This window comes from Strigops habroptila, chromosome 1, assembly GCF_004027225.2.
Source record: "Strigops habroptila isolate Jane chromosome 1, bStrHab1.2.pri, whole genome shotgun sequence".
Taxonomy (NCBI): Eukaryota; Metazoa; Chordata; class Aves; order Psittaciformes; family Psittacidae; genus Strigops; species Strigops habroptila.
Window position 1 is genome coordinate 17,557,788 of NC_044277.2, and position 14,800 is coordinate 17,572,587.

The window sequence follows — 14,800 nt, forward strand, 5'->3', positions numbered from 1 at the left end:
GAAAGAACCTTAAGACCGTCTAGTTCCAACCCCCTGCCATGGGCAAGGACACCTTCCACTAGCCCAGGTTGCTCAAAGCCCCATTCAACCCGGCCTTGAACACTGCCAGGGATGGAGCATTCACAACTTCCTTTGGCAGCCTGTTCCAGTGCCTCACCACCCTCACAGTAAAGAATACTTTAAATTTGTCAGAAATAACTGCTTCATAGAAGAGGAAACGTAGTAAGGAGTGTGAACCTAACTCCCGCACTGTGGAGCTACAAAGTCAGCACAGGACAGTGCCAGAGATATTCCAGAGTGTTTTGAAAAGCAAGTTGACTGCAGCTAAGTTAAAACAGGCTCTCTCACGTACGTCTGCTGGCCTTTACAACGACTGTTTTACTTGAGTGACTTCAGACTTGTGGTCGTGGGAGTACCGTACGCGGGGGTACTTTACCTATTTAGAAACGTGTTTGGTTTTACGTATATTAAAACAGGGGAGGCTTCAGAGCCGCCCTGTGAATTCGCACAGGGAAGTTTGCTTTGGATCTGGTTTGTCCCGGGAAGAAGCCCCCCGCTCCGTGCCGGTGCTCCCGACTGCCCTCTCCGCGCCGGGGTCCAGCGGCGCCCGGGCGGGTGCGCTGGACCCCGCGGCGGGAAGGCGGTGGCCCGGCCCGCCCCGCCCCACTGCCGCCTGCCCCCCGCAGCACATGACCGGCCATGGAGGCGCGCCGGCGCTGCACAGAAGTTTGGAGCCGGGAGCGGGCAGGGGCTGCCTGCGGCCGGCCGCGGGCGGCACAGCGGGGCGGCGGGCAGGTAAGGCGGGGCGGCGGCGGGGAGCGGCCGGGTTGGACGAGGGGAGGCACCGCGCCCAGGCGCCCGGCCGCGGCGGGGGGTAAGCGGCGCAACTTCGGCAGCAGCTGCGGGCGCGGGGCGGGCGGAGAAGGGTGCCTCGGGGCCGTGAACGGAGCTGTGGGGCTCGGCCGAGAGGGAGCTGCTGTCGGGGCGGCGGGTCGTCCCGCTGACGCAGGTGTGCGGTGCTGCGTGCCGTGCTGCCCTGGCTGGTCCCTCCCTAGCGCTGGGGACGGGCGCGGCAGCGGCGGGGCCGTCGCGGACAGGTGGTGTCGGTGCTGTCCGACGGCTGCCGGGGCGGGCGGCGCGGGGTGAGGCCGCCTCGGTACCGTTGTTCCCTCTGTACCCGCAGGTGCAGGCAGCGTCGGGCTGTTCAGCACCCGGCCTGACCTCTGCTCAGATGGAGGCGTCGCTCGGAGGAAGAGGGCACGGTGAGGTGTCCCTGGGACGGTAGCCAAAGAGAAGTCCTGCATTTCTAGCCCAGCCCCCCACCCCCCGGGGCAGTCTCCTCTGCCGCTTTGTTGTGTTTTCGATCCAGGAGAGTGTGGGCTGCTGCTGGCAGCTACAGGATGAAGTCGCCTCCCTGCTGCATGTCTCTTTCTTCCCAAGCATCCCTGGAGGAACCGGGGAGTAGCACATCCCTGGGTTCCCTGGACTCCAGTGTTTTCAACAGTGAGGAAGAGCAGGGTCCCCTGCTCCAGAAGGTCATTCCCTCTTTGGACTGCTTTACTATCAATGTAGGAGGCAGCCGCTTTGTGATGTCCCAGCAAACTTTGTCTTGCTACCCTGACACCCGTCTTGGCAAACTGGCAGTAGTGGTCTCTGCTGCCCGGGATGTGGCCTCTGGCCTCCTTGAGCTCTGTGATGATGCCAACCTCGTGGAGAATGAATATTTCTTTGACCGAAGCTCACAGGCATTTCATTACATCCTGAATTACTACCAGACAGGGAGGCTGCATGTGATGGAGCAGCTTTGTGCGCTTTCTTTCCTGCAAGAGATCCAGTACTGGGGTCTGGATGAGCTCAGCATCGATTCCTGCTGCAGAGACCGGTGAGTTGTGGGAAGATGTGGTGCACTGGATTGTGGGCTAGGTGAGCTCAGCATTGGCTTGCATGCAGGGATGCTCAGGTGAGAAGTCCAGCAGTGGGGGTAGGTGAGGTAAAGTGCACTCAAAACTGGACAAGTTCAGCCCGGAATCCTGCTCTAGAGGTGGACGGGTCTAAAAATGGAAGCAGATGTGTTGGATGATATCCCTATTGACCATTGCTGAGGGACAGGTTGGCAGTGGGGTCAAGATAGTGGGACCCTAACGGGAGCTGGGTCTGGGTTGCCCTGTACTGGCCCTGAAAGCTCAAAATGTTTGAAAGGGACAATGCCAGAGACGAAAAAGGTTGTGAAAGGGGAGATGTCCATTCAGTCATCCAGTTTGAGGTTATCGCAGTTACAGGGGTTGGATGTGGAGCCAGGCGCGGTGCTGGGTGGGTTTAGAGCCTCCCCACCCCACAGTTTCCATTCTGGAGGATTTCCATATCCAGAGCTGGAGAGGCAGGAGGGGGGTGGTCACCTGGCAGGCTGAGTGTGGGTGGCATGGCTCTGGGAGGATCCGTGATGTGAAGCATTGCACATGGATGTAGCAGCTTACAGGGAGGGGGCAGCAGCAGCGGGAACATGGCTCACTGGAGACAAATTGTAACAGGCAGATTAGGAGTGAGGTGGGTTTCCACTGAACCACCCCCAGGATGTTTCTGTTCATTCCGTTTGTGGTTAATTTATTTTTTTACCACCATTTTTAGTGTTACTGGTTTCTTTGTGGTTAGTATTGAAGAAATTAATTATCTAAAGAGTGTAATTGCTATTCATCTAAAGGAGTTATGTCAAAATTATAAGAAAGAAACCAAAAAGCACCCCCACCCCAAAAGGATGCTACAGTTACCTTACCCTACCATGGTCCAGTTCTGCAGCTGAGAGAGTTGAGTCCTAGTTTTCATCCCTTTCTTCCTTCGCTGGTAGATATAATTGAAAGCTCCCACTTCTTTGGTGGTATAAGGAGCTACAGCTCTCTTTGGCATATGTAGGAGTAACTGTATATCAAGCAAAGGCAAAATTGCATAGCCCCTTTGTCTAAGGCTTGAGACTTGCAGCAGTCAAGAAATACAGATATGAAAGAAAAGGATCTTTTTAGTGTGCTTTGAGAATGGTTTTTGTTTCATGAAATTGTTCTGTAAATATACTATTGCTCTAACAAAACACTCAACTATGCATTTACAATCTGTAAGTTTTACTCAGCACAGATGCTTTTGCACTTCATTGTGTGAGGACCCATATATTTAAAGAAAGAAAGAAAGAAAATTTGCCATCTTTGTGTGTATTGATCAGAACTTCATCCATGAACTGCATGGTCTTTATTATGCCTTTCCTTTTAGAATTGCAAATGCACACTGACGAAATAAAAATGTGATATAGTTAATAAAGTTGAGAACAATTCAGAAACAGAGGGTCTGGTTGTGCCAGGATTGCTTGCAAGAATGCATGTTAGTTGTGCAGCAGGTCCTACTATGGTCAACATGATCCATATAAATAACACACTACCACAATAAAATTACTCTGCTCATACAAACTGTCACTGATGTGAAATGGGGGAATAGAATATCAGAACAGTGGAAACATCCTGCAGGGTCTCATTAAGTTCAACCATATGCATGACATCAGGTTTTCTGAGCTCACGTAAGGTATACTTTAACATGTATTCTTTTGCCTCGCATGGTATAGGATAAGGAAAACATCTGCATATTGGTATTAAAAATCTCTTTGTGGGGGGGGTCCTGGGCAGGTACTTCAGGAGGAAGGAGCTGAGTGAAGCCTTAGACATCAAGAAAGATGCAGAAGAACTGGATGCCCAAGACGAAGAAGAGGACTTTTCTGGTAGTCTCTGTCCCAGTGTTAGACAGAAACTTTGGGAAGTTTTGGAAAAGCCTGGCTCCTCTGCAGCAGCCAGGACTTTTGGCACTCTGTCCATGGCTTTTGTTGTTGTGTCCATTGCCAATATGGCTTTGATTTCAGTAGAGCTAAGCTGGCTGGCACCACCGCTACTGGATGCCCTAGAGTACCTGTGCATTGCATGGTTCACAGTGGAGTTTGTTCTGAGGTTCCTGTGTGCACGGGATCGGTGTCGCTTCCTAAGGAGTGTGGCAAACATCATAGACCTCCTTGCTATTTTACCTTTCTACATCACCCTGCTGGTGGAGAGCCTCTGTGGCGGGGAGAGCTCTCAAGAACTGGAGAACGTGGGGCGCATTGTGCAAGTGCTGAGGCTGCTCAGAGCCCTGCGGATGTTGAAGCTGGGGAGACATTCAACAGGTACTTTCAGTTATGGCAGTGATACTATTCATTTTTGCTGCCTGCAACAGTTGTCCCTGGGCATGGTTCTCCATCCTGTGTGCTTTTCTGCCTAACCTTTTTTATGCAATCTGTTAGCAGTAATGGTTTGTGAAAAACTTACTTTTGGACATTGATAAATGAGTGGCAAGGGCCTTCTCCAATAAATTTTAGCTCTTCATAGAGCCAGTGTATATTGTTTGCATAGAACATTTACAAAAAGAGGCCCCAAAGTTGCATGCTGTAAATCATCCACCAGTCATTCACAAGGTCATAAATTTACAAGCTATATTCAAGTTGATTTTGGGGTGAAGCAAGGAAAGAAGCAGATCATTGGCCCACACTTTTTATATTATCAAAGGCCCACTAATGACAGTTTATAATTACCTGTCAGAATTTGTTTTGTTAAAAAGTATATGCAGAGAAATATATCATGATTTTGTCTACATCGTATATCTGAAAACAACCATAGTAAAGCATACTTCAAGAAAACTGTTTAAACTGAGTCTTATCAGACAGTGGGTTGAGGGGCTCTCTGGTCCCATTGAACACAGTGGTATGTCGGTGTCATGTGGAGCACAGCTGGGGGCTGCTTGCTGAGTTGGACCTAGGTGCAGCACAGAGCAGCAGTGTCAGGTTCAGTCAGTGTTCACCCACTCATGTGGGGCCTGTCATGTCCAAGCACTCCTGACAGGTCAGCAGATGGATGGATGAACAGGAAGGAGGGGTAAGGTGGAAGATGAAATGCATTTCTGATAACATTTTCTGATAACATTTCGAGTGGCGAAAGGAAGGCATAAAAGGTTATGTTTTCTAGTGGGAATTTATCAGAGGAAGCTGGAAATGATTGGAAGGTGTTGCATTTCGCCTTGCATTTCCCCCATCTTTATTACTACTTCATGGCATGTGCATGCCTGCTATATGAAAGAATAAAAGCTGTAATCCCACCACATCCTCTCCATGCCATGATGTTGTCCAGTGCTTGGCATTTTCAAAATTATTTAATTATGTTCCCAGTTAAATCACTGCTGAATATGGTACTGAATTTGACAGGAGAAATGTTCAGCCAATATTTGGAGCTTTGACAAATCGGATCCTAACAGTAAACCATTGTCTCTGTCCTGCAGTATTAGCGTGTTCTCAAGGTGGAGATGATCATTCTTACATGGCACTCAACATAGCCTTCCAGGATTTCCTGCCATGAAGCAGGAATGGGTTGATGCCTCTCCCTTTTTTGGAGATGCATTTCTACCTTCTTTGTGAACTGGCCCCAGTTCGGCAGGCATTACAGTGTGCTCACAGCAGCAGAATGTGTCTCTAGTTTTATTCCCGCTGAAGGGGAGTGAACCTGCCTACCAATGGCAGGGAGTAGCTTTAATGCTGCTGAACATAATCATAGTGGGAAGTACCTTAATCTGACTTGCCTACCCTAGATTATGCCTATACCGATGCATAACTGTCTCTTAGAAAGCAGTCGAAAGGAAGCTTATAATGATTCAGTCTGTCAATGAGTTTGTTTTGCTTTATTATAATATTTGCAGAGTCGTGTTGTTTGGTTTTGAGTTGTTTGGTTTGTTTTTCAAGAAAGACTGCTACACACTTTTGTTGGTAGCTGCAATGTGAATGCATTCCTCTCTAATTGTGTTTTGAAAATAAGAAAAAGATTTGAATTCATCAAGGCACTTTTGTGCTGAATTACAAAATAGTGATCCAAAAGTATGTTATAAGGTTTCCAGTTTATTGGATTTTACTGTTACAGAATGAATACATGAAACTCAGTACTATGGCTCTTTCTATCAATTTGAAACCAGATCTTTAAGATGTTTGTATAACAACCATTAACTTCAGGTACATTAACTTTCAGGGATAGTCTAAACTTTTGTGTCTATTTATTCTTAAAGTCATTAAAATATTACCACAGTTTATATCACAATATTGAGTGCCATAAATACTGAGTTTAGTAATTACAGATTAGGTACAAGTTAATTAATTATGTAAAAATCTAGTCTTCTAATCTGGAAGCAAGCTACCATCTTTCTACTGGAACCAAAGTACCAGTTTCAACATACAAGAAGCGACCTACATATGTATTTAAACCATCCAGAGCAGCATTACTGTCACTGTGCTTGCTTCTTTGTTAGTTCAGTGGCTGCTCACTTAGGCTCAGAACACTGAATCAGATCTGTATAATTGAAATGTAGAAAGTCACTGTTTCAATCTCCTGTCAGAGGAGATGCTGCTACTAAGATGAAGCACAGCCCGAATAAATCAAAATAGCAAAATAGGCTTGCAGATCTGAATCCTGTCTCTGACCGCTAGAGGTATGTTGCAGAAGAGAGTTCTAAGCACATCCTTAACCACAGCTGCTAATATACAATGAACCCCATAAGTACCGTACACAGAGACCATCCTCCTTGCATGTACCTAGGCAGTCCTCATAAACCTCAGTGTTCAGGGTGTCTTGCAACATTTCTGCTCTCTTGCCTTGGATCTGGCAGTTTAAAGCTACCTCCCAGGGATGCTTCTCTGTGACTTCTGCACTCTCACACCAGACAAAGCTTCATGCACTGCTCCTCGCAAGAGGAGTGCAAGATCAGAAGAAAAGAGATGAGAAAATTCATGCCTGCAGACACCAACTCCTCTTTCATCAAGTAGGGGTGTTCACAGTCATAAGGAGAACATCTCTGCAGACCCATACAAAGCTGGGATCACAGCAGCAATCTGGTTGTCAGGGCAGAAAAGAGTTAGGAAAAAACATACCAATTCTTTCCTTCACTTCAAAGAAATGGCAACTTAACCCTTTTTGTGGGGAAGGACAGAAAAAGAAATGAAAGAATCATTTCTGCCCCTTTGAAAGCTGAACCCAGCTAATAGGAGGGATGTGATGCATAGAAACATCTGGGCTAGTTTGGTGTGTGTAATTATTTATGCAAAGTGCTATACTTCATCAGGGAACAACTGAGAAATCAGTACTACCTGTATCCACAAAATGTAGCTAGAGGGTGAAACCACTCTTCTGAGCTATCAAAATCATAGATTTGAGTGGCTCCAAGAATAGGTGAGAACTGAACCTGCATTTCTCACATTCTCTGATGCTCCTCATCTGTTGCCTTCCTCATGGGGCCATGTTTTGCACAAAGCCTTGCCTCCTCTGGGAAGCACTTGCAGATTGACTCCTTGAGAAGCAGGGTTTGAGCATCTTGTGATGGTAGTGGGCACATGTTTGAGAGAAGGCTGTAGTGTATGTTAGGATGAGATGCCTCTGGAGACACAAAAAATGGAAACCAGCATTTTTAGTGCCAAAAATTTACGATTATTTAAATCCTGTGTGTAAACAGAAGTAATAAGACTTGCTTTGGTGTCTGTGCTGGAACAGCCCTAGTTCAGCTGTGTGCTAGGGCTCAGATACACTTTAAAAACTTACAAGATAACATAGCAGAACATATTATGTCTTTGAATACATCAACTGATTCCCACTTAGAATGAGCTGTGGAGTCCAGTAACTTGTCTGATTCATAGATTTGTCTAAAAATGTCTTCTGACTTCATCTGAAGACATGAAGAGATGTATCTTTGGTTTAGATGAGGATGATAGTACTAAGAGTAAGTAAAAAAAAACAAATCAGACTCCTGAACAGTCAGGATAATTAATATAGGAAACTTCTTTTACTGAAGATGTCATCAATGTGATACAAGGAGTTAGCAGTCAGTGCCAGGTTCCTCCTTACTTTGGCCTGGTTTTTGCGAGTTTTTTAGCTATAGTATTCTCAGGATTCATCATAAAGGGCAAACCCTGCCTTTTATAGGAGTCGTCTGTTATGCTTTGAAATGAAGTGCTACAGAGGTAATTTAGAGTACCTTCTTTCTAAATCATCTGAAAGGACTTACTTTTCTACCCTGTTCAGAAGAAAGTTTTTCAGGGAAATGTATGATAGTAACTTCCTTGGAAGATGAGGGTTTGATCTGGATCCTTGAAATTGTCTCCCACAGCTTTTGCACTGCTGATATTGGTGCATTTTCAAAATGTGGAGGCAGTCATATTAACAGAGAAAAAAAATACACTGATACATTTTATTCTCATTGAGATTTAAACTATATCATTATAATAAACATTCTAACCAACAGATCATAGTTACAGTAATATAAAACCTGGATATAGGCAAGTCTTTAGCTGGAGTTGGTAGAACATTAAAAAAGAAAAAAATCCCTACAAATCCTGGCGTGTACTTCCATTCTTTACTGTACATACCAAAAAAAAAAAAAAAAAAAAAAAAAATCCTTTAAAACCCATTAGACCCGAGGGAGAGAAGAGAGCCAAAAGCAAGAAGAAATTCTTAACATCTTGTCGATTGAGACTTAGGAAAGAAAAGCAAATCGAATCGCTTATTGCACTACTGGGCATATGAAGTCTGCAAGCAGAGGCAGAGCTCCAGTAAGCTATTTTGCAAATACTAGTTTAGTTAGAAGTCTACCCCATGAAGGATAATTCACAAACACTGTGGGTTTTCTCATTTATTAAGGAAAACATAGCACATTTTTAAATAGTATTAAAAACCAATACAAAGTCACTTGTAATTCAAAAGATAATTTCAGTCTCCCCTGTGTCTCAGCTGAGTTGGTACCCTGTTATCTTTCTTTGTTTATGTGTGCAACATTTATCCATTGCACTATTATTGGATTTACTTTCCTGCTTGCTTTGTCAGGCAGTCTAGTCTTGAAGCAGCAGCTCTAGAAGGAATGTGGGGGGCTATGTAGAGTAGTCAGCTGCCCATGAGCTCCCTTTGCAGCCCACGGGCAACAGGACTGATGCAGTACATTGGTGAATTAACAGAATATCATGTTTGCGCTGGAAGGCTTTGCTGTCTCTGGTTTTGGCACAAGTGCAGCTGCTGCTGGAATACTGCTTTGATGTCTACAGATAAAGATAGGTTTTTTGGGGGAAGAGGAGTCGAGGAGAGGTTGTGAGAACTACACGAGGATTAAGAATAGTCCTTAGCAAAGAGGTTACTAAGTGACTGAACTAGGCTCTAAGCACTGACCTGGAAACATGAATTTGGTAACTGGAGGTTGCTTGGTCCAAGAGAAAAATATGATAATGCCTGGAAAACAGGAGCTTGGCACATTCAAGGGAGCAGGTGTTTTTACTGTGGTTTTAAATGGTTATTTAGATAACTTATTAAAAACTGTGATCGATTCTTCTGTTATAGCCAATTACTAAATATTGGTGAGTTTTCCTAAATTATATGTGTGTGTAGTACAAACAGTAAGCAATGAGAAGAATTTCCATGCTTTATATTAAGGAAACAGTGATGATGTCAGTGGTTCAATCTTAACATTTCCCAGTAGCATTGAGAGCAGCACACCTTAGATCACGTTCACTAACAGTCAAAGAAAAACATAAGGCATCTTTTAAATAAGAGATGTTTTGCGAAGTTATGATGACAGCTACATGAATCAACCTACTGACAGCATTTCTTGTCTTTCAGGCTTGCGGTCTCTTGGGATGACTATTGCACAGTGCTATGAGGAAGTTGGCCTTCTGCTGCTTTTCCTCTCTGTAGGAATCTCTATATTTTCTACTGTGGAGTACTTTGTTGAGCAAGGTGTGCCAGGCACAACTTTCACAAGCGTACCTGGTGCTTGGTGGTGGGCAACAACTTCCATGACAACTGTTGGTTATGGTGACATTAGACCCGACACTACCATTGGTAAGGTAGTGGCCTTTATGTGTATACTATCAGGAATACTGGTTTTGGCTTTGCCAATAGCTATTATAAATGACCGTTTTTCTGCCTGTTACTTTACACTGAAGATAAAAGAAGCTGCTCTTAGGCAGCGTGAAGCTTTAAAGAAACTCATGAAGAACTCATCCAGCGATTCAAACATCAATGTTAATTTGCGAGACATTTATGCACGTAGTGTCATGGACATGTTGCGGTTAAAAAGCAGAGAGAGAGCAAGTACAAGGAGCAGTGGAGCAGATGATTTTTGGTTTTGACTTTGAAGTTATTTAGCCTTGTATAGCAAATAGACGACTTCAAAAATGTAGTATTAAGCATCTCTTTTTTTATTATTCACCACGTAGTGTATTTGCTTTTCCAGCTGGAGTTCTACTTGCTTGGACAGAGTGAGATAACTATTGTATACAAAAGGCAGAATTCATAATATGGAGCCCTCAAGGAGTCTCTCAAGGAGCCCTGAAACCTACTTCCAGAACTGAATCATGGTGGGTGAGATGGGAAATAATGGGCCCATCATGTAAAACAGTGACACAAACTCTTGTCTGTGAATTTGATGTCCTTGGTAATGTATAGTAATAAAGTCTTAGTGAAAATTGCCATGGTGTTTTGAATTTTAAAGATCCATAAGATTTGTATTTGCATTGGGAGAGCAAAAGTCAAAGACATTAAGGAAAACTGAAAATGGAAGTCTAAGGAAGTGAAGTGTTGAATAAATTTAGGATGACATTCCTATAAGGAGGTTCATCGTGACCCCCTTTCTTACCTCCACCTTCTACTCCATTTAGATGAAAAAGAGGTTATTAGACCCTGGGGATGGGAGAGAGAATTTCCTCGTTTGAAGAGAAAGCCTAGCAGATACATGATAGGTAAAAACATTTGGGCTACTTCAAACCCATGCAATGCTACAGGCTTGGGGAAGAGTGGCTGGAAAGCTGCTCCATGGAAAAGGACCTGGGGGTGCTGATTGACAGAGCTGAACATGAGTCAGCTTGTGCCCAGGTGACCAAGAAGGCCAGCGGCATCCTGGCCTGTATCAGCAATAGTGTGGCCAGCAGGACCAGGGCAGCAATCATCCCCCTGTACTCAGCACTGGTGAGGCTGCACCTCGAATACTGTGTTCAGTTCTGGGCTCCTCACTGCAAGAGAGACATTGAGGTGCTGGAGCAGGTCCAGAGAAGGGCAACAAAGCTGGTGAAGGGTCTGGAGAATAAGTGTTATGAGGAATGGCTGAGGGAACCGGGATTGTTCAGCCTGGAGAAAAGGAGGCTCAGGGGAGACCTTATCGTTCTCTACAACTACGTGAAAGGAGGTTGTAGTGAGGTGGGGCTCAGTCTCCCAAGTAACAAGAGATACGACAAGAGGTAACAGCCTCAAGTTGTGCCAGGGGGAGTTTAGACTATTAATAAAAATCTAGTCACCAAAAGGGTGCTCAGGCATTGGAACAGGCTTCCCAGGGAAGTGGTGGAATCACTGTCCCTGGAAGCATTCAAAAACTCTGTAGATGAGGCCCTTAGTGACATGGTTTAGTGGTGGTCTTGGCAGTCCTGGGGTGATGGTTGGAGTCAATGATCTTAAAGGTCTTTTCCAACCTACTTGATTCTGTGATTCTATGATTAAGCCAATGCCAGATCTGCAGCAAAGTATAAAATAGTCATTAAATAGGTTTCATAATGTAGAACATCCTCTGTGGTTGCTCTGGAAGTTGCAAAAGCTAATACATGGTTTGCAGGATAATTTACAAGTAATTTACAAACTTAGTTTGAACTATGCCTTGTCTATGTGTTTTGATTCTCCTAACTTGTTTGTGTATCTAAGCAGTTCTTGCACTCAAGTAGTCACTGGTGGATATCAGAAGAAACAGAAATAGTAAAAGATAACGAGCTACTCATTTCTCTATCTCCCATTAAAATCAGTAGGTATTCCTAGTGGGGCCAGATTTAAAAAAAAAAAAATTAATTATCTTCATGGACTCATTATTAGAAATATCCTTCATCAGAATCTTTTGTTCCCAAGGAAAAATGAGCACTCGTTGGACTGGATGCTTAGTCTAATGCAGTAAACAAAGTACAAAATTAAAATAATCAAAGGTATTTTCAGTCAAGTTTCCCACCACTTACCACTCCAATGGGCCAATATAATTCTTAGCAGGTAAAGCTTTTCTTTAATATAATTACATTGTCCTGGACTATGATATTGCCACATATGCATACAACTCAACTAGTAGGCTAAATAAAAAAATCGCAAGAGTCTCTCATGTTTTGGGCAATATAAGTGCAATCATTATTTGCATTTGACATTTTGACATTAATTCAACATACTAAAAAGAAACATCTATTAACTGTGGATTGTTTAATTTTATAAGATATTTATGTAAACAGAAGGCTTAAACTGCCTTGAGGAAGTACGAATGGGCAAATTAACCTGCTTTTAATAAACATTGAATAATGCTTGTTTTGAAACAACAGTGTAATTTCCTCCCATTCCCTATAAATGGTGGTGTGAACATAATACAGCAAGTGAAGTTTTCAAAGGTTCCAACCTTGATGCAAACTGAGTAGCATTTCAGCAGGAAACGTCTCCTGATTTGTCAGCTAGCATCAGTCAGCATTTGGATTTAGGACCAACGCAGCATATGCAGCTGTCACCAGGGTGAGAAGGAAGCCAAGGGAAAACACTGGAGACCGAAAGAGTACGTCTTGCTCTACCAGAAATTGTCTAGGTGTGAAAATTCGTGGGTCAGCTTCATAATCTGCTACACAGAGAGCAAACTGTTACCACAGTGTTCCCCTCTGCCCACATACGCTATGAATCCATCACAAAACTCCCGTTGATGTCCAGGAGACAAAATTAATTCTGCAAGGGAAGGTTTGATGCAGCCCACTCTAGGTTATTATTTCATAGCTCCTTGGAGCAGGAAGTCTATCAGGCTGCACAAATTGTACAGGCTGTTTCTCATTCAAAAGTCATTCTAATTATAGAGAATTAGGAAGAAGCTTGCATTGTGTGAAGGCTGTTTTGTAATGTCTTTTGTGCTTTCTTGTACAGCATCCGATCTCTGTTTGAGAAAGGAAATGCAGTTAGATGGCTGATTGATTCTCTTTAGGGAAAGGCTGCTTTTATTGCATCCTGTGCCTTTTATGAAGGACTCAAAAGAACGAGAGAAATGTTCTGGGATGTACCAGTTGATTCACTCCTTTCAGCAGATCTGGAGATAAAGTTTCCTAGAAATGCCCATGAGGAAGCGTGGCTGAGGCTTTATCCGGTAGCTGCTTTAGCTGCTATTTCCAGACCTCTTGATTTTAAATTAGAAGTCTCCCAAGAAGTGTTTGTCAATCATGCTGTTTATGCAGCAAGGTTATCTATCACATTATGGGCTGAGACTAGCAAATCATTTTGCAGATTAAGGCCAGTTCTGCTCTCAGCTCTTACAGACAGAAAGACCAAAGCAACAAACAGTACGGGACATTACAACTCTAAAACATGAAGCTACAACATGCGCTCACTACCACAGATTTAGAAAATAGCTCAGTCACCACTAAAGGCACCAAATTAAGGATGTTCCTGTGCTATCTTTAGAATATCACACTAAAGATAAGAAACTACCTCTTGTTTTCACATCTGTTCTGCCATTTCTACCCCACAGCAGACTTGACAGAAAGGATCATATGTTAGAACATCAGTAACATTGGCTGAAAATTCAGCATTTTAGCTTAAAACGCCAAGTAGTTGCAAAAACTGACATCAAAGGGTGTAGCTACAGCACTTAAAGCAAGCCTACATTAATCTTGGTTTCCTAGTATAGGAAACAATAATAGTGAAAATCATAGAATCGTAGAGTGGATTGAGTTGGAAGACACCTTAAAGGACATCTAGTTTTACCCCCCCTGCCATGGGCAGGGACACCTTCCACTAGACCAAGTTGCTCAGAGCCCCATCCAACCTGGCTTTGAGCACTTCCAGGTATGGGGCAGTGTCTTTCAGTTTAAAGCCATTACCCCTTGTCCTATGCCTACATCTCTTACAGAAAGTCCCTCTGCGGCTTTCTTGGAGTGGCATACACTGCAGTGCAGACTAACACTCTGAAAAATTTTGTACATTTGTTTATAGATTCTTAGGAGCAACTTTTAGCTGGGGACAGCTTTTAGTGTGGTCCAAACCCACCAGAACTGTTTAAACATCACTAAAATTCTTCATTGTTATTCTTTCTTTGAAGAAAGCCAACAGCCTCCTGGGGCGCACCAGGCAGAGCATTGCCAGCAGGTCAAGAGTGGAAGTCCTGCTCCTTTGCTCAGCCCTGATGAGGCACATCTGGGTGATGAGTCAGTGCTGGGCTCTCCAGTACAAGAAAGATGGGGAAATGCTGGAGATAGTCCAGCAAAATATTGTAGTCCCAGGCTGCAGAGACCAGCATGTCAGGGAAACCCCATGCCCAGGACGGGTGAGTGTGCTGGTGGTTATGGGTGGATTTGTCACTTCTGGGGGTTTTAGAAAGGTATGTAGAAATTCTTGTTTGTTAATAATTTACAAGAGTCTAATATTGTGATTTACCTGTTGTACTGTACTGGTATTGATCCCAAGTGGATAGTTCACTGATCACTTTAATTATGTGGTGTTAGTAAGTCAATAAAGCACTTCAATCTTGATTTGACCAATTGTCCCTCAGGATAGTTTTTCTGGCCAACTCTGAGGTAGAATTGCCACATGGCAAATATGTTTAAACACAAAAAGGAGCAAAAACGAACAGAGAAACATCTGAAGTCTTTTACAAAGTAATGCCCATTTATTTTTGTTTTCAGACATAACAAAGTATTCTCATCTTGTTATAACTATTTTGATAGAGTGACATGCTTTTC

At 43.8% G+C, this 14,800-nt stretch overlaps 1 protein-coding gene across 2 annotated transcripts; it reads left to right on the plus strand.

Annotated features, from left to right (window-relative positions):
- Window positions 1–517: 517 nt before the first annotated feature.
- Window positions 518–14,595, plus strand: KCNV1 (potassium voltage-gated channel modifier subfamily V member 1). Of its 2 annotated transcripts, XM_030505944.1 has the most exons (4): window positions 518–795; window positions 1,184–1,882; window positions 3,663–4,189; window positions 9,693–14,595. In XM_030505944.1, exons 2-4 carry the CDS (start codon window positions 1,401–1,403, stop codon window positions 10,202–10,204), a joined length of 1,521 nt encoding a protein of 506 aa, XP_030361804.1. In that variant the 5' UTR covers window positions 518–795; window positions 1,184–1,400; the 3' UTR covers window positions 10,205–14,595. The 2 variants fall into 2 exon arrangements, with proteins under 2 accessions (XP_030361804.1, XP_032776175.1); XM_032920284.1 differs by lacking the exon at window positions 518–795 and having other exon boundaries at window positions 894–1,882.
- Window positions 14,596–14,800: the final 205 nt, after the last annotated feature.

Bases quoted from the DNA above. Each gene is read 5' to 3' on its own strand.
- KCNV1 (XM_030505944.1), top strand. From the start codon at position 1,401: ATGAAGTCGCCTCCCTGCTGCATGTCTCTTTCTTCCCAAGCATCCCTG. The intron at 1,883-3,662 runs GTGAGTTGTGGG...GGTCCTGGGCAG, and splicing joins GATTCCTGCTGCAGAGACCG to GTACTTCAGGAGGAAGGAGC. The intron at 4,190-9,692 runs GTACTTTCAGTT...CTTGTCTTTCAG, and splicing joins GCTGGGGAGACATTCAACAG to GCTTGCGGTCTCTTGGGATG.